This window comes from Lasioglossum baleicum, chromosome 1 (assembly GCF_051020765.1).
Source record: "Lasioglossum baleicum chromosome 1, iyLasBale1, whole genome shotgun sequence".
NCBI lineage: Eukaryota > Metazoa > Arthropoda > Insecta > Hymenoptera > Halictidae > Lasioglossum > Lasioglossum baleicum.
The window spans coordinates 15437970-15458948 of NC_134929.1; the positions used below are offsets into that span (position 1 = coordinate 15437970).

At 37.6% G+C, this 20979-nt stretch overlaps 1 protein-coding gene across 3 annotated transcripts in view; it reads right to left on the reverse strand.

The window, feature by feature from the left end:
- Nucleotides 1-18665, reverse strand: part of Sick (sickie) — a 375431-nt gene extending 356766 nt beyond the window's left edge. Inside the window, exon 1 of one of the 3 annotated variants that reach the window (XM_076447138.1) lies at nucleotides 18464-18665. In XM_076447138.1, the coding sequence (XP_076303253.1) occupies nucleotides 18464-18490 (27 nt within the window). In that variant the 5' untranslated portion in view covers nucleotides 18491-18665. Of the gene's footprint in view, nucleotides 1-6117; nucleotides 6139-16804; nucleotides 17152-18463 lie in introns of those variants that run through there. The other 2 variants (XM_076447119.1, XM_076447108.1) reach the window with 2 other exon arrangements.
- Between the last annotated feature and the right edge of the window lie 2314 nt (nucleotides 18666-20979).

Below are 20979 nucleotides of genomic sequence, written 5' to 3' on the forward strand. Positions count from 1 at the left end.
ATCATTTTAATGACCATGACTGGGTCTAATTGTGTGAAAGGACCTGCACGTTTCCATGGAACGTATACTTATCGTAACGAAGCCATTCAAATTCGGCAAACTTGAAAGAGCGGAAAGTAAGACCGAGTCCATTACGCGTTTCCTACCAGGCCGATTCAATTCCCCGATAAAGCCTTAAAACAAACGATCCTGTGCCACCCCGTCCATCTGTCGATCGAACGAAAGAATCGAAAACGTAGGTGCAAAAGGAAGGTTGTTGTGTTGGGGTGTAACGTCGTTAGTTTCCGGTTCGCCGTACGCACTTCCATCGAGTTCCGAACGGCGACCCCTCACGATGCACGCGGTCCCATGCTGTCTAATGAGGCTCGACACCCGCCTACCCAGACTCCCATGATACTCCACACCATAAAGTCCGATGTTCAAACTGTTGAACGCTATTATACGCATGCGCCACCAAACTACACTCATATTTTAATATGTTCCATCTCATTCCCGTTTCTCCGTGCCCCTTGTACATGGAACGTGCCCACTCCGTGTTTGTACCCTAGCTCTTCGTTCATCTCGATAGTACCATCTACAGAATGTTTGACCATGGGTCGTACATATTTCTGTGGTTTGTAAGGAAGAACGCCGAATATCACATACAGTAAAGTCGCGTTTACTGTCCAACAGCCCGTGTTCTGCACGGATAATGATCGCATACCGACATTTTTTTTTTTTACCACGCTTATATTAGCTTGCCGTGTCGTTGTTATATACGTCAAATCTTGTAGTCGAATTTTAAACCACTTCCCGATGAGCTAGAGACTTGAAACTTTAATATATAGCTCAGAACTGGATGACAATGCAATATTAAAAAACAAATTTTTTAAAAAACGGTGGCTTTAGGAGAAAAAAATATTTAAATATTAACCGTCACACCTCGCCGCGCGACGCTCGGTAGTACGTCATCGCGTTCAGCGATCCCCACTCCACGCGCCACCGCTCCCTTCTCCACTACGTGTTCCTACTCCGACTCATCCCCACTCCACTGGCCCACTTCGCAGCGAAGGAGCTCAGTGTGGGTGTGGTGTTTCGTACATTCAGTTCCATTTCGGACAATTTCGGACTCCATCAAGAGACGTCGTCTTTCAGAGTCATCCCCTCATTCTATCTCACGACATGGAAATCCATGTCTTGCGTTCCTATATCTTACTATTTCTTACTCTACATATATCTTACCGCGCCTAGAGTTCAAAAGAAAGCCGAACGTAGAAAAGGACAGCATGACAGTGGAGTGGATAGGCACTGTGCAGTGATCGCGGACAGTAAACGCGACTTTACTGTATTTTCCCTTTCGAGATATCGCCGTTTAAAGTTTGAATCACTAATTTTTTGTTCTACTAATGTTTTTCCTTGTTTTCTTTTTAAGATATAAGTGTATTTTTCTTTCACTTCGCATGATATTGCATATTTGTATAATTAAGATCCGCAGTCTAGTGATCATCCACTGTAGTTCATGCTCTAGTAACGATACAATACTAAAAACAAATTCGAAATCATAATTTTGTCACTCTTGATTCCTGTCTTATTCTGGCATGTAAAATCAGCCCCCGGACTATATACTACATGTAATCGAACACCCTATATGTGTACTATATCCCATCCCCTAAACCACCACACGACTCCGGATGCATATTACAACGTCATAAATAGACTAATGGCATGTCGAACGATTAGTTACGGCATCGGTTTTACGATCCTTTGGGACACAAGGTAAAAGACGCATCCCCAGATAAGGGCGATCGTAGGATTAGGATAAATCAGGTTTAATACTGTCCCACTAATAATTAGGTGCGCTACAAAAACTCAATTATTGTGGAAGTACTCGAAATATTAAATAATTCCGACACAAATTATGGAAAAAAATTTTAAAAATTTAAAAAATCCAAGAATGTTGTAACGTTCCTTTTAATGTAACAAAGTCGTTAGGGGATGAAATCAATTTTTATGTTATTTCTGCCTCCCACAATCAATGCAAAACATTTTTATTTTGCATAAAGATCCGCAGTCTTGTCATTACTATGCCGAATAATTATCGAAATGTATTCTCGATAGATAAAAGGGGACGAAGTTTTGTCTGGTTGGTTCTGCAAGTATGTAGAAAGAATTAACCCCTTGCCGTACTTTGATGAACCAGACTCGTGATGAAGGTTTTTAACAAAGTCTAACAAATATAAATGTTACGCGTTTCATTTTAGATGAAATAAAATTTGATTCGTTGCTAATCAATATTTAAGCATTCAAATAAATGTAGCCATACAAAAAATATACATTTCCTTTTCCCTTCTACGACATTTTTGTGCATAAAGACGTTCTAATCACTGTAACTGTAAAAGAAAAGGTACGGCAAGGGGTTAAACAGAATTGGATAAATTGTTCGAAACTGGTGAAGTAACATCTTTGCATCTCTATGTAATTAAGACGAGGAGTAACTAGGAAGCAATAAAGTAAAGAAGACAAGGCTGGAACTCGCGGTACCCTCCATAGCAGTAGTACATCGGTATGGGGTTTTCTGGTATGGTGTCGAGGGTAAGCGTCCTGACAGTGATCGAGAACCGCGATGCTATCTTCGCGGCTCGATAACGACCAGCGGAAGTATCGCTTTAATCACTATATCCGAACCCCGTTCCCTTGACACGCCATTGGATACGAGATCGTTTCTCATGTAACCTCGTAGAAACTCGGAATCGGCCGCACTGTGACTTTCTGAACGCTAGATATTCGAATCTCTGCTGCTACTAAATTCCTAAATCATATTTTCAGACGTTCTCTGTTGCGTGTGAAACTCGAAACCTGCAATACAGGGTGTCCCAACAATGTTGTATGTTCTTGAAGAGGGTGATTCCTCAGATCATTTGAAATAACCTTTTAACCGTACTTTGACGAGCCAGACTCGTGATGAAGGTTTTTCACAAAGTCTAACACATATGAATGTTACGCGTTTCATTTTAGATGAAATAAACTTTGATTCGTTTCTAATCAATATTTAAGCATTCAAATAAATATAGCCATACAAAAGATATACATTTTCTCTATGTATACGTGTTCCCGCGATTGTTGTGAGAACCTCGGGGGTATCGAGTCTCAGGAAACGAAATGGTACTACGTTTTTTTACGTGTGCTGAACATAGATTTCTTGGATAACTTTTCCTAGTGTAAACGACGATCCTGGGTAAACAACAGTGCTAAGCGGGAAATTGTTGTATTGTACTAATGCTATTCCATAAAACCCCAATTTAAACAGCCTACTACCTTAATTTCTTTCTAGCGCGATCGACCGCCCAAGGGGGAACCCCCGTAGTAGGGGAGATAAAAAAGTCACATCATCCGCATACCCGAAAGTCACATCAATAGCGGGAACACTCTGTACATCTTCGCTAATAAAAAAGTTATAAATGGTGCCCCTTTTACTTTCTCATGTAATTCTTAGCAATTGCAATTTTTTCAAAATATTTTCTGCATGTCATTTGGCAAATCAATTCCTCTAATCGCTCAAAAAATGTCGGGTCGTTTGATCCGATCATAAAAAAGTTATGCCGTTTTAAAGTGCGTTCAAATACTTTCGTGGTTCACTGTATATCAATTTTATATTCATACAGAGATTTGTCTGCCTATATTGTATTCGTATTGTATAGACATTAGTTCGTATGACGAGCATCTACTTTTTACGAAATTCTGAGTTTTGTCCACCTGGTTAGCATTGATCGCGAAACACTGTGCGCGACAGGCGAAATCGTAAAAAGCATTTAATACGCGTAAGATGATCTCGGCGTTTCCCGGAGGAGGGTCAAGCTCTGCTGGAAAAAGTGGAATATAAACACGTGTTAATTTCGTGGAACTGTGCAAGGTAGAGGGAGCAGGAAGAGAGAAGGAGAAATAGGAGGTGGAAGAGGCACCATAAGGTCTGGAAGGCCCCTTATACTATCGATCTGTCCCCACCTCGGCGATATCATGCACCGTGCCACACCATATACCCCCATGGAACACTATATTGTTCCCACTCGGTCGCTCACTCACGTGTGATAGTGTGCGTTTACGCGTTGTCCCGTATATTTATGCGCTCATCTACACGGTTCCGCTCCCACACAAACGTTGCGAATCGCGATAGTGTGGCGGCGCCGTACATACATGTATTAACGCACTGCATTTATTTCCGTAGGTAGAGAGACCATGGACCTCCTCACACCTGCCCTCAACGACACCATTGCGTCACAAACTACGCACACCCATGCCACCGCAATAACCACCTAGCGTGTCCGTATGCCAAACGTTCGGAAATCGTATGCTCGGTTTTTTTATCGAATCCCATTTTCATTAGGCGACTTCATTTCCATGAAAATGAAAATCTTATGACCCCCTGAGAAGATGCGAATACTTAGACGCGAGTTACATCGTTATATTTAATGCGTCATATTAGCCGTTAACACTCGGATGATCACCACTAAAAATTGCTATACCATTATTCAAAATATTGTTTAGATTACTAATTACTATATTACTAAATATTTCAGTATTGTATGAGGTGGAATATAAATTTTTCATATCCATAAAATGAAAATAATTAAAGAATGGAATTATTTTAGGTCGGAAGAAATGTTTAATTTTCGAATTAAAATAGCTCCGACCGCAAAGGGTTTAACTTATATTATTAATTATTGATTTATTTTATTTTAATTGAATAGTTTTCATTTAATTCCATTACTTTAATACAATTTTCAATCAATCAGTGTGTTATATCTAAATTCAAATAAAGAGCAATTTCTACTATATCTTTATCAATAAATAAGATTATTATAAAGTATGATATCTAATTTTATTCAGTGTATCTAGTTTTAACCGACGTCTGCAAACAGGGTTCTTGTAAAGAAATTTGGCTCTCAAAAGAAATCTAAATCGTTGTCTTGCTGGAACGTAAAATACGATAGAATTTTTGACGATTTTTAGTTATTTCCGATCTACAAAGGCTACTACCACTGAAAATAAGATTTTATATAATTCCACTTTCTCTTAAAATTTGCCTACAAAAATTGAAAATTGCTTAGATTTCCGCAGTCTACTAATGGGTTTACCGATCACTAGCCTAGAACTCAAAAAACGTGTACTACACCGGCCAGAAATATGTGAAACGATGTAGTGAACAAAAGTTGTTTCCACGATCGTGAGTTTCGTGAGCTAACTTTGAGGAACAAGGTCCTCGATCCGTCTGTCCTGTGCCGCGTTCCTCCCCTCTGACATAGACATATGGTATTCCACTTTTCATAGCACCACAGTCGCGAGAAACAGAAGGGGACAACCTATAAGAGGAAATCAAAATATCGAAGAGAGGGAACAAGAGGGAAGAGTGGGAAGGTTAGGAGGATACGATGTGATCGTGGACGGAAGATCGAAAACTTTCGACCTGGGGGAATTTCCCTAGGGCCAAGCACTTGAGGTATTTTTTATATAAACGAAACAAATTTAATACCTTTTTAACCAACATAAAGTGAAAAATAATCAACATTTTCTTTGGTTACACGATTTCTTGAAATCCCTAGTGCGGGACATTTTAAAAATATTATATATTATAACAATTTTCCTGACTACTTATATTAAATACATCTCTCAAACTCTGTTGTAATTTATATTTGTGCAACTTATATTTGATTTTAACTAACAGATAAGAAAAATAAATGAAGGAATGATCAAATAGATATAAAAGCCCGTTTTATATACATTTTTCTTTCTCTAATATCGAGTCACACTCTACAAAGGAGTGCAAAGGGTAGAGTTCATAAATTTTGTGCAAAACGTAAACTTTTTGGTAATTACAATGGCGGATGCCTCACCGATTTCAACGACCTTGAAATATGTTATGAAGGTCATCATTCTGAACGACTTTTCGCGCGCATTTCCGGTCAAATACTGTACTGTGTTTCGGTATGTTGCAAGTGGCAGAGAAGGACGGTAGAATCGGTCAACGCTGAATGACGCGAGCCGATATGATAGCAGACGAGTGGGAAGAAGCGCTCCTGTGTAAAGATTAATATCTCTATAAGAGAAGTTCAGGAGAGCGGGGCCATTTATCTGCCAACGAACCTGCATCACGCCCCGTCCGGAACTTATCCTCCTCTTTTTACATTGCTTCTTCTTGTTCTTCCTTCGTCGCCTCCTCGAGCTCTTTCTCAACAAATCTTACAGGGAGTTCGCCGTTTGAAGAAGTTTACTTAACCGGGCACCCTCCTGATCGGTAGAAAAGCAGATCTATGTGCGGAGATACAAGGACAAGGGAGAAAAAGGGAAAATGAACTCCCGGTGTCCAGGCCGGGGGATAGTGATTCGTGGACCGGATTTAACCGAGGAAATTCGATTTGACATTCGGCACAGTTTGGAAATAGAATGGGACTGGGGTGGGTGGAAGGGACTAATGAATTTCGAGTGATCCCATCTGCCCCGCGTCGTATGGCCTCGGAAGAACAGATTATTCTCGCGGAATACTTTATTATGTTCGAACCGTAGTAACGGAGATTTATGGGATCAGTTTGCGCGGCGGGGTAGGGCTAATTGTAAGATTCAGTGATGTATAAGGAGCAATCAATTCACTGTCTCAGACGTTTCGTTCGAAGCAACTTCTGTTGTGACGAATTGGATACTTTGTTTGACCATTTAAACGAGAATCGGAATGATGAGGACCGAACTTATTTTCTAAACTTTAAAGCGTATGGATATATGTAGAACTGCTTTTAGTATGAACGACACATTCGTTTAAATTTTAGTTGCATGTTGTTTCTGCACACTCCAATTTTCAAAAATATATGTATATGTATAAAAGTTCCCATCTTTTTTAGATTTACAATCCTATGTGACTAACTTTTTTATCTATGACTTTTTAATTATTCCAGATCTACAAAGACTATTATTACCACTGAAAATAAGATTTCATTTCATTCCAGTTTCTTAAAATTTGCCTACAAAAATGCAGTCCAGATGTTAGTGAAATATCATTCCAGTAATTTCTTGAACAGAGTAGTACAGTAACGCTTCGATAACTGTCGCGTTTAATCCCCACCGCCTGTTAGGGTTGGCTGATGTCCCGCAGCGCCTCACAGATAAATGTACAGAACATACCCCTTGCTGGGCTCTTGCACTCTCGACTACCGAATGAGAATGGACTCCTAACATTTCCCATTGTGCCTCTCCAAGTCCTTGAAAGGTGTGAAAAAGTCGACCCCGTCGCAACTTGGGGGACTTACTGTGACACGAATCTCATACTATCGAGGCGTTACTGTGCTTACTATTAGACTGTTATGTGTAAACCTTACATGAAACCAGCGTGTTTTATATAAAAAAAAAGAAGAGAAAAAATCCCCATTCTTTGTTGATAAGTAATAGTAATAATCAGTAGACTATGGATCTTTATGCAAAATAAATTTAATGTTATTTCTTCCCTTGATGATTTTAAAAGAGGAGAAATCATATATTAACATCTTCAATTTTAAAGATTTTTTAACAATTTTGAATTTCACTTACTCAACGTTGCTATAAATGCATGAAGATCCGCAGCCTAATAATCAGGAACTTTTAGTCTGATCAGCTGAATATTGCAGCTTCAAACCATTAACTCTCATGCGCTTTTTAAAAATAGCAACATTTTTGTTTTACACTTGAATTTTATTTATGATTTCATATTTCAATTATGATTATTAAGTGATTCAAACAAGATTAATCTTCTACGCGTAATATCTGAATGCAACTCTAGAAATCACCAAAATTTACCGATTACGCGAAAATCGTTCGTGCAATCTGACTTTAAATACCAACGGGTTTAACATTTGTTCAATTCTCCTCACACAAAATCCGAAATGGTGATCGGCTGAAATACATGGAGTTGGCAGCGAGCCTGTTAAATAACAATGGTTTAATTTCAACGACAAGGATGTTAAAAAGTCAAATGACGAAGACAATGGTGTGAACAATAATTTTAGATGTTACCGATGATCATCCGTACTAACTATTAGTAACTAGTTGCACAGATAGCTAAGCGTAATCAGAGTGAATAAATTAAACTCTATCTCTATCTTGACTAGCCTTTGTAATCCAAACAGTTCGCGATTATGTCGGGACACACGCAATGCCCCGAACAGTATTTCCACAAACCATATGCTACACCCTGTTGGGCTAGTCGGAAATGCAAAACATCGGCAGTAAATAGTATCGCGCGAAATTATTTCGGCTGTCCACCAGGATCAGATGAAATTGTTGTAAATTATACGGTTGGCTATCAAATAATAATATTAAGATGAAGATTATGCGAATTGCGCCGTCGCAAGCAGGGCTTGAAGGAAACTGTTAAAACTTTCAATTACTTCTGATATAACAGTTATTTTTGACTTTAACTTTTTTGTTCTAGGAAAACAGTTATAAATCCACTGAAACTTTTACTGCATATATGTATGCATAACCAGTAAATTTCAATTTCAGACATGGAGTTAAATAATGTTATGCAACTCCACCATTTTCTAATTTTTTGTAAAAGAAATAATATGAAAATGACGCTGTACGATTTAGTTTACGATTTCAGTGATTAAAACTTTTTTTATAATTCTCTTTTTCCTAAAAAAAGGAGAAACTTTATATCTATTGTAGGCCTACATGTTCCCCAATAGCTGTACATTAACAAAACTAAAATAGAATTTTATTTCGATTTAAAGGAAATTAATAGCATACATATTTATTAGACTCTGTTCAGAATTTTCATCACGAGTCTGACACGATATTGTAAGGCAAGGGTTCATGTTCCCTAAAAGAATCTTCCTTTACAGTATCTTTATATGCGAAAAAAAGTTAGATTTACTCCAGTTCGTTAGGCTCTACTAACAAAATGGATAAACTTATACTACTTCGGTGAATACTATTGTATGTTGTTAACACTAACCGGGTACAAAATATATCGGATACATATTGTTTTATAGAAATTACGAGACTGATTTTATTCAGATCCTTTACAATTTTTATAATAATACGTGCTCGAATAAAGAAATTTATTGAATAATTTCTAATGGAAGCATCTTTATAATTTCAATAATTAAAAAATAAAGAATGTGAAAACGTTCATTTGACCTGTCGCAGTACGATTAGTGTTAAATACTTCCACTTTTCCTTATAAATGATTATTTACACCACATGTAACAGTTTATGAAATTGTCACGTCAGATGTAATATACAACCGCATATAAATGATCGTTATAAGTATGAAATGTTGTTTTTAGAGGGCCTATCATTAATAACTTGAAACGATACTTGAGACCACCAACGAAGAATTCTTCTCCCGCACAATTTAATAGGGAGGTCGTATGTACAAACCAAGCTCGTTGACTCTTTGTGTACGCACACAAAAATTCCCCGACTTCAATAATGACAATTAAATATCTTTTACACTATACTATATGTTTCCAACAGTTAAAACGCAATTTAAATATTACTTTCAGAACGTTTACATTAGCCCCTTTCAATTTACAACAAGTCCCTATTTATTACTATTATTTTACTATCACAATACAATTATTGAACTATGAACGTTTGCGAAAACTACAACATTGATGAATTAAATGCCACATACAAAACATCTACACTACTACGTCAACAGTATGAAGCAAATTGATAAAATTTAAGAATTAATAACACATGTTTGTGTGTGTGTGAGTAAAAACAAAGTTTATATCAATCAAATATATTATTTCTTTAGATATGTATTCTGTATAAAACAATGTTTCTTTCGACAAAGTAGAATTGCACTAATATAATAGACAGTAGATGTTTTTTAATCATTTTAAGCAATCCTAGAGGTGCTTTAAAAGAAATCGAAAAATCGAAAATAAGAGCCACCCTAGTGGGGACACAAGTCTTAATCTGGCAACTCTGATCAAACCTACCATTCACAGAATTCTCTCTCGGGGGCTCACGAGGAAAGTTGGAGAGCTGAAATCAACTTAAATCGTCTTCGTTATCGAACCTTTCTCCGCGCACACTTTCGTAAATCACCATCGTCGGTTTCTTTATTTTTCGTTGTCATGCGTTCCGCGTACACGCATTTAAAGTCGCAATGGACGGCGAGAGTGTACATAATAAGACGCATAAACAATGGCCAAATGCTCTTTCCTTGTTGCTCTCTTTCCGCGGTCGGCGCTTCATACTTTGAAGATACAAGGTCGGCGCGACAGACAAGCGCACTTTATGGGGCTCATAAAGCGATAAAGACATCCGTACAAATGTACACGCCTCGGATACTGTGTAACGCACCGTGCACTTCGGCACTATCTCACCTGAGAAATGTTCCCGCGAGAGGAAAGTGCGTTTTACGTATCAGGATCGTTGCTACGTTTGAGTCACAGTGATTCCTGGAGAGGTTACAATTCATGAGTAACTCATAAGGTCAATGTCCCTACTTCTGATCAGCACGCATATTTTTCATTTGATGTAGTAAAAGTCGCACAACAACTTACTTAGTTATGCAAAAAATTATGTTAAATTAGATCAGTATTTTTTCGTACAGAATGCTCTAACTCTAATTCGTCCGTTGCTGAATGTGGCAGCATATTAATAGAAATACTTTAGTAGGTGTGTCCGTTGTGAAAAAATCCATGTAGTCGTTGCGGTGTATTAGTGAAAAATTGACTAAATTTCGTAACTCTTTTGGCCAAAGATCCATCATAACTCTTATTCAGGATGAGAAACTAACTTTCATACAATTACTTTGATATGTACTGTAGGGAATGAGGGTAACTACTACTATTTTCGAAAGAAAATGTGTCTTCAATTTCTCGCCACTACATCATGCCAAAAATCTTAGAACAAAATGAATGAAATTATGAATATAGATTATGAAACTTGGGTTTTAGCTTTAAAATGAGTCCAAATTGCCGTGCGATCACTTTTTTACGAAATTATTACATTTTAAATATGAACAATTTTTCGAGAATCTAATATTCATGTAAGTAGTAATATTTCGCCGTGAATAATAGAAAATAATAGAGCGACAACGAAAATTAATAAACGGAATAACAGGAATACGTAATGGAGGTAACTATTGATTGTATAAACTATTCTGAACCGACATCAATTTGAAATGTGGGAGCAGAAGTTATTTCTAACTCAATGGAAGTACATCGTCCATTTCCAGCATTTCAAAGGTTTTGAACGATGTTGTACGACAGTGCTGTTTAACGTAGATTCTGGTGATAACAGAACTTCCCCCATTCTACCATCATTAGTCCACCCCTGTGAAAATTTCGCATTGTACACACGTCAACCTGCACGCAGCGGTATTGTATCATTCGCTAGAAGATATTGCAGGTTTAATTGTCCATTTTGTCTGCATAAATAGACTAGTAATTTCAAATTCGTTATTCAGTAGACCTGTTATTAAAACCTCGTTTGCTTGTAATTTAAGATAATTCAATGCAAAGGTCTTTTTCTAGACTTATCATTCGGCGGTTGTTCGCCGCGCCGAATCCTTTCGAACTAGCGGGGCTAGTGGTGAATGCCACTGGCGGCAACGTCGGGCGAAGATATTTTGCTTTCTGGTTCGAAAAAAACGTCGACGTTTCAAACTTGAAACGGTGGTTTCTCAAGGGGTATAAGTCTACTCTATCACGTGAAATAGTTCGATTTTACGCTGGACCTTTATTTTGTAAGATAAATTTAAAAATATCCTGAAAAATTGGTGCAAAAGTGGTGTCCTTCCATTTTTAATGATTGTTTAAACATGTTATTTGAACATTCATAATGTATTAATATTTGATATCACTGTATTCGGGGAAGTCTACAGAATCTTTTGCTGTAAAAAACAACTGAAAATTTGTATAAAGTTGAAAAATATGTTCTCTTTTCAAAATCAAATTTCGCAAAAATTCCGTCTAGGGGAAAAATTAAGGACAGATTCGGAATCAGCGCAAACAACTCTATAAGAATCGCATAGTGAAAATCGAAACGTTTTTTGGCTGTTGAACAGTGTTATCGGTAAATGTGCTTGAAGTAACATATGTACATCCGATATTACCAAAATACTTGAAGTATCCCCTATTATTTGGCTGCATTAGTATATGTATATTATATGAAATCATTTTTGTAAAAAATAAATACATTATACATCGTCTATTAAACTTTGGTTTACATATTTATAAAAGAGTTATTCTGTTTTAGAATGTGTGCCATCAATTATGTCACTGACTCCTCTACGTCTACGGTTCCTTCGTGTGGTAGTTCCTACCCATTACAAATGTTTTGTACAAAGTGACCCCCCGATATCCATCCCTTATCACAATGCACATCGTTTCTGCCTGATGCAATACGCTGCTGTACGTTTACACGGTGAAGAGTTCCACGTTTGTGCAACGAAACTTTAGCATAATCGAAGATAGAAACTTTAGCGACATTTTACCAGCTTGACCGGTCTAACGATGTTATTGGTCATGTTCTCTCGTTATCGGCAGTATAGATCGTTAGCACGACAGTTTCCGTGCACTCTCCATTATGCCGTTTACGCGTCTAAGAACAATGCAGCCCGGAACAATGAATACAAGCACTGGGGATGCGGGTCGCGAAGATTGCTAGCTGGATAAATCATCATAATCTTTAGCCATCTGTGTCACAAATCTTCTAAAGTATGGATACCGTTAGCCGTATCATACTACGTCTTAGGCATGTGGAACTCTTTTTAGCAGAGATCAGAATCAACCGTTATCTCACTTTTTTTTTTTAATTATTTATCAAGTCCGAATTTCTACGTTTGATCTAAGAGAATATCTGTTCCTGTGGAACTTTTGTAAAATTAACCTAACACTGCCGGTCAAATTACCAGTTTTTCTAGTTTGCATGTTGCAATTTTTGAAATTATGAAGTTGCTTACATGGAAATTGATTCGACAAATTTCTTTATCCAAGCACACGTTGTAATAAAACTTGCACAAAATCTAAATAAATAGAACCTTGTCAGTTTAGTAAGCTAAAACATTTCAAAATTGTAATTATTAATAATATAACTATTTGTGAATTAAGATGTAATTTCTCGATAATCGAGATGTGACTTTTTCCGCGTCGTGTAATAAACTAATTGTTATAACTTTCCAAAAAAAACCAAGTCGTATGGTCCAATATTAAAAACGTTATCGTCATTCAAGAAATTGTTGTCATCCTTACTGAAACTTTATCTCTAACTGAAAAGAAAGTTAGACTCTCTGAGCAGACCCTTGTCTGAACAGATAATATGAACTTGGAGAAAGAAACCGAGAGCACGGGCGGAAAGAAGTTACTCTGACAATTATACTACAGACGAATGCCAGTACATTCATCACGGCCGGCATACTTAATGTGTGTACGTTAAATGCGCGCGGTATGCGTGCTGACCAAGCTCGACTAACAGTCGAGTTAACAAATTAACGCTGATGTGTCAAGCCGAGAATCAAGCCGGAAGAATCCGCAGAATGCATCACCAAATGCACAAAAACCAAGCGTAATACCAAGATTTTCTATGATATTAACACTAACCGTACCGAGCACAAAATGCGACTGGTATTACATTGTTTTATAAAAACTACAAGACCGAATTTTTTTTTAATTTCTCGTAATTTTTACAACAATACGTCCTTGAATGAAGAAATTTATTGAATAATTTCCAATGGAATCATCCTTGTAACTTCAGTAATTATAAAATAAAAAATGTATTAATAAATTGTGCAAGTAATGTTGTATGAGGGATATTTCTTCCATTTTGCACTTGTCATTATTTTCGTTATGTTTGCCAATACAAAAAATGGTCCAAGGACAAATTTCATTCATAGAATGAACGACTTTTTCCCTCTCAAGGTCGTATTTTTCAAGTTTTCAACATGTTTTTAACATATGGAGACATTGTAGGATACATCAGGATAAGTTCAACGACCTGTAACAACATGACCTTCAAGTGACCTTGAACAAAACCATGCATAAGGCTCTGAAAATTTTGTATGCATCTCATGGTCTATTTAGTAAGTTCTTATATTTTAAAATAATATACACTATCGAGAGTGCTAATTTTAAACAGCTTATGACAAGATTTTTTCGTTAAAGAAATAAACTTTTAATAATTGTACTCATTCACAAAGATTGTATGTTTCACTGAATGTTTCTAAGAATATTAGCTTTAAAGTAAAAATGAAATTTTTCATGTTTTATGATTGAAATGAGAATAAATAAGCGATATTAATATTTTACACTGTATACAATAACTTTCAAAAATATATTACATTGTAGTGTAATGAGTGAGGATGTTTATGCAATTTTCAATTTTTATAGATAAATTTTAAGACAGTGATACCAAGTAAAATCCTATTTTCATTAGTAATAACATTTGTAGGTATCAAATAAATAAAAATAATACTAAATTCTATCGAATTTGATACTCCAGCATTTTTTGAAAGTTTTTATAAACCATAAATGTATAAAGATCCACAGTCTAGTAATGAGTAAAAGTAAACAAATATAATGAATAGAATGATTATGTGGCACTGTGCAGATTTGTTAAATCTTTTTTAAGTGGCTTCCCCTTACGAAAGAAATTAACATGCAATTTTTTTAGCTTCTACTCTTGCTTTTCCACCTCTATTAATTAACTTTCATGTTCGTCCAATTTCACGGTTTTATGCCACGGATATAATTATCAATTACTTCCTCATCGTGTTCTATCCACTCACAAAGCGGAACGTAAGTAAAATGAAAACAGCGTCAATACAATAATTGTTTAAACCTCAAACAATAGTTAATAGACTGCAGATGTTTATGCAATTTGCAATTTTTGTAGACGAATTTTAAGAAAGTCGAATCAAATAACATCTTGATTTCCGTGGAGGTAGCCTCTTTAGATATGAAATAAATTAAAATCTATCATCTAGCATTCTTTGAAAATTTTCGAAAGCCATAATTGCATAAAGATCCGCAGTCTAGTAATTAAATTTCTGTTAATCGATTGTTGTGTCAACCAGAATTCCGATAATAGAGTTTCTACTCCACTGTTTTCTGCTGCGTGGATGTAGTCTACACATTCTTCGCACTCAAAATGAGAGCAACAGGGACAAGGCCGAGTCAACATCATGTTTACGTTCGATGAACATGCAAAAAACCGACGTGACCCGCATTCACGCCCTTATGCATGTATGTACTTAACAAGTGAAAGGCGTGACCGTCCGCTCTAAAATTTATTTAGTGTGCTCAAGTCAATTTTAAATTCCTATAAAGACTTAACGCGAAACACATCGTCAATTTTCACAAGAGAACGATTCACTTTTTACCCATTCCTTGATTCCTTTGAGAAGTTTGTTCCTCTCGACAAGTAGAACACGATCCTTTCATTAACACTAGAACTACCACACCAGTAAAAATGACTGGTTTTACAATTTCATTTTCAAATTTTCTTGACACCGTGTATATTGACTTTTTGAAGAAACGTAATTGCATAACATAAAAAGAAATTGTTGGATTTCCCTTATGTTTCAACCGTTCAAAAGTATGTAGCCCCACAAACGAGAACGCAGAAATAATAAAGTTACGCTATTTCAATTTAACTCGCAAGAATTTGCATACTCGTTCAAACAGTCGTATTAAACAACTACGAGTGTTGCAAACACAAATGTAAAACGTGCAAACCCGCCACCAAATTTGGCGAAATCGGTCGCAGCGGATGTTTAATAAAGATGAAGATGTCAGACGAAACGATAACATCTCGGCCGGTAAGCGCAACAGACTTTCCAGTCCGCGTATAAAGGAAACAAAGTCCTGACCAGGAACGATCATTTCGCGTGCTATAAAACTTGCGAAGGAGTTAATTTGGCACGGAACGGGTATCGCGTTGCAGGACGCGTCCGAACACCTTTCTTCGCTTCTTCACTTTACCGAACGTACGGTATACAAGAACGCGCAAGACACATCGAAGTATTTTATCAACGAATTACAGCGGCGAACAAAAGAAAGTTTAACCCTTTGCACTCGAAAATTAGACATTTCTTCCGACCTACAATATTTCCATTCCCTATGAGTAAACTGCGGATCTATATGCATTTATAGCAAAATGGAGTAGAGGAAATCCAAAATTGTTAAAATTGTTAAAATTAGGTGCAGAACTTTTGCCAAACACCATAGAACAGTTTGATTTCTTTTTATCGTTGGACTCGTGTGTGCTGGCATTCAATTAAATAAATATCAAACACAAGTACTTATTAAAATACATTCTCCTCTGCTAGCGAATATTACACCCTCCATCTTTTTCTCTCCCACATTCACTCTCTTGTAAAGACTTCAACAACTTTTAGCCCAACGTGGATACCTCAAATTATAAAATTCCTTCTATCTTTTAGCAGTCGAATGGCGACTCTGAGGCGTCGCTAAACATTGCTGTACCACAAAAAAACCACGAAACCGTTTTAAATCCTTTCTCTTTAGATAATGAAGCATCGACTAACATTTACAAAATAAAAATGCATGCCGCAAATTTTAGGTGGAAAACATTTGCCAAACACCATAGAATACTTTGGTTATCGTTAGACAGCGGATCTTTGTGCATTTATAAAGAAATTTTGGTTGAGTGAAATAGAAAACAGTAGAAAATTTAAGAATATCATAATGCTGTTTTTAATGTAACAAAGTCATTAAGGGGACGAAATCAATTTTTATTTTATTCCTGCTTCCCACAATCAATGCAGACAATTTTGACTTTCCATAAAGATCCACTATCTAGTTATTGTAGAACTTGACCTTGCCTAATTAGAGCAGCATGTGACGCTTCTATGTTGTACAGTGGTCCGCGTGTTGCTGTCAGCTACCAGTGATATGTGTTAATTTTTCTGTATACACTCACATACACACGCACACAAGGACACAGGAACACACATACGCGGCGCATAAACACGCACCTACTAAGATATGTTTCGTTTGCATTTTAGGGTTCTTCTGACTTTGGGAAAAGAAGAGCGTGATGGCACTATCAAACAGGACGGTTCGTATTAAAGAAAACGTGAAAACGACGGAGAAAAAGGCAGGGAAGCACGAAAGTGGCGAGCTGCAGGCTACGTGCCAAGCAGCCACCCTCACGGCAGGCGCGCGAGCCTACTACTGACTACGAATACACTGACTACCGAGGCCTACGAGCGAGCCGGTCTGATTGTCAGCAACGCGCACCCGCACGTACTCGTACGCTCGTTCGAACCGAAACCGAAACGTCCCTTAGGGGAGACCGAGGTTGGTAAACCAATTCTTCAGTTTTGAAGTTTTAATAAATTATGAGAACGAAATATCATTATCATTATTACTGTAATTGATAAGACATATTATATTTGTGGTTAGCTGATTCAATTACACTGTCCAACAGTCAAAAAACGTTTCGTAACACCTACCATTTATGGGGCTGGTTGATCATTAGACAGCGGACCTTCCTGCAAAGTAAACATTTTTTACTTGAATTTCATCAAATTGGAGTGAAATAGAAAGTCTTCTTGCATAATATGTTTAATAGCTAGAAAATAACATAAAAGTATTTTAAAATTCTGCTAATGTTTTTACTGTTTTATATTGCACCTACTCATTTTTGTCATAAATGCATAAAATACCTTAATTGTAATCACATTAAGTCAACTTATTATATTTGATTAACTGTATCAATTATTATTATTAATGTCTTAAGAATTACAGTAATAATGGCAATGATATTTCGTCCTCATAAAATTGATTAAAAAACCAAAACTGAAGGATACTAGTTAAAAACTGTCAGCCTTATGGGAGATCGTGTCACTCGAATAATTCGGTGTTTTCTTACGCCCTCTAGGATATATTCTGGCTCGAGTAAGAAACAGAAGGCCACCGACGTGATCTCGTCGGTGCACAAGCCACTGAGAAGATTCTTGTCGGTAAGAAGGCAAATCACCACGGAATCATATTGATTATCTTGAATTGTTACATTCTGCACCAGACGTATTCCAAGTTGAGGTTTAAAATATTAAAAGCAAAACTCAAGAACAAAAAATTCCTAGACATATTGTATATAATTAAGAAAGTATGGAAGCATAATTTTAAGAAAATCACCAATTCCTACTTCAAATTTTATATGCGATACCTCAATTTGTAATTTCAAAATATTTCATAAACGAGAATTATTACCTTCCACTTTTTTATACATAAATGTTCCAAGAATCGATCTGTGACAACAGAAATATGTTGAAAAGACTTTACTGTAAAAAATTAGATGGCAAGGTGTTCAAGGGAGTGCTTGTCCACATCGTTAGCAAAAGGAATTATTATAAACATTAAACAGCTAGAATTAATAAATGTCTCATAGTATTATGTTGAATAAATTAATGCGTGCGAATGTTCATGGTTTAAAAGTTATTCTGTATCTCGATCATGTAATGTATATCATGTAATACCTCTCTCCGGTAAATTATTACACCCATGTTCGTCTCTGGCGGCAGGTGGTTCGGAGAAATCGGTATTGCAGTTTGAACTCCTTTTGCTTTAGTTTTTCTCTTTGAAAGAATCAGAGTCTTCTGTCTGATTCGCCTTTCTGGATCGGAGACTTTATTCCCTTCCACAACATTTTCCAATGACACCTTACCTGAGAACAAAATATATTATTTAAGCTGGTTCATCCCCGGAAGGAATAGCTGCGAGAATGTAGGGGCAGCCACACCGGCTGCAAGTCATTAGTTGCAGTCATATTAAAGTGTAGTGCGGCATTTTATTTATCGCAACTCTAAAAGGTGGGGGAGAGAGAGAGAGAGATTTGAATATTGACCTTTTGAATATTGGAAAACTTGCACATTAAACTAATTCGATTCTGCGAATTCTCACAGTAACATCCAAGAAGAGGACTATACTTTGCGGTCTTGAATATTATTACAGAGTTGGACATTGCAAACCCAGTTTTGCATGGCGCGATGATCACCAAATTTCATCGACGAAGCTACTGTACTTAACGTAAAGATACCTCGTCTTTTACCTTGCGGGCCGACCAGGCGTTCGATACGCTTTACACACACATCGTGTATGTCTACTAACGCGATAAAACCACTACGTTGTGGGGGTTAGTCCAAAAAATAATACATGCTGGTGAAACGCAGTGGTACGTTCCCTGCATTTAGCGCTCACACACCCATTAAATGGCCAAAGGCACACGTCGCTACGTTCAGGTAAACTACAGCGATTTCCGCCATCGTAAGTCACGCTCCAACACCATGGCTTGCACCGCATTAGATGCTAATGCAATGGTCACCATGACATCGTCGTGCATACCGCCATAGGTGACGTAACTTAATACGTCTTCTTTTTGCTTGTGGTATTTTCGAACTACAGGGGAAACCCTTATTCTACAGTTGGAACGGCAAACGAGTTGTGTGTTATGGCACACCGCGGGGAATTAAACGCAGTAACGTGCACCGTGATTTCGCGCTAACTGCTTACGGCAACCTGGCCTCAGAACGCTCCAATACGTTTCTTCTCTAAATATGTAGTGGTTCGGTGGGCATATGCTCCACATTTTGACGGGGTATCAAAAACTCTAAAATAATATCCAAATACATTTTATCCATAAAATATCTCCGGAATTTAATGGTCGTATGCTCCGTGCGCGACCTGTTTTGCAATGTCGGAGCTTTACTCTAATACGAGGTCGCGACGCTCATCATTTAGTCTCATCTTTTTGGTGCGTTTTTCAATATGCGTAAAATCCCGCATTAAGACAACGCGATGAGTACCATTTCGCGACAACAATTTTTCGCAACGCTAATTCCTCACACAGATATGACGTTTCGCGGTCTATTAATTTATTCGCGGCATACACTAAAAATGGCAAAGTCTACTGCCGGAGAGGACCGGTTTCTCCACTATCACTCTTTGCCATTGTCAATAGCGGTAGTTATCAAATCCTATTCGAATCGAAATGAAGCAGAGACGAGACGAGATAGCTAGCGACTGGGTTTCCAAGCCCATAGGATCAACCCCGGATCCAAATGCTATGACACCATCCACCTGCCTGGACGTCGTAACGCCAGGACAGATGCGCCCCTTCGCTCAAAGCGTTATTCCAACTCGCGAGTATACACTCCACGAGCTGACCGCTTTGAGTATAGACCGAAGCCTAGTAACGCTGGCTTTATCAGCCAAAGATGGTGCCACGCGGTTATGTGCTGCGAGATCTCCCCTACTTGAAGAGTAGGAGCAGACCTCCACTAATCTCGTCCCACACATTCCCTACTTCAAATTCGATTTTCAAAAATGCTATGCTAATTCAACGCGTTGTGATTCTTTCGCAACTCTACTCGAAATCGCGAATGCCTACACCGCACCCGGCAACCGTATCGACTGTAACCACTTACAGTAGATCGTTGGAGCTGGAGCATGGGCGCCTGAAATGTCGAAAGGCTAGACCGCAAACGCGATTCTTTTACTGCGCAACGCTAATTCGAAGAACAGAGGATCCAAAAGAGCACTCCACATTTTCTGCAAACAATCACACAAGCTTTTAAGTTCTTATAAAATTGCTATAGTTTAACTGTTGCTTCAAGCAGCAATCAAAATGAAATATAATCTGAATCGCGACTATTTCATTCGCAACGCTACACTCTAAACAATCTATACTAAAGTTAATGGAAATCGCGAGTATCTCCGCAACGCTAACTTTGATCTCTGTTTAAGAACGACTAATGCAACACGCGTGGATTTTTCACAACGCTACTGGAAATCGCGGACGTGCCCATCTCCGCTGATTGTTGGGGCGGCGAGACCTGCCCATATGTACCACTAACTACTTCTACTACTACTATTTCTACAGACAAGTACAGTGACAGCGTATTAATGAAATGACTTCGCATCCGAAGATGCGAGGCCATTGTAGTTGCCCTCTTGAGCGACAGTTTGTCGGGGCCACTACGGCATGTAGCCTCTT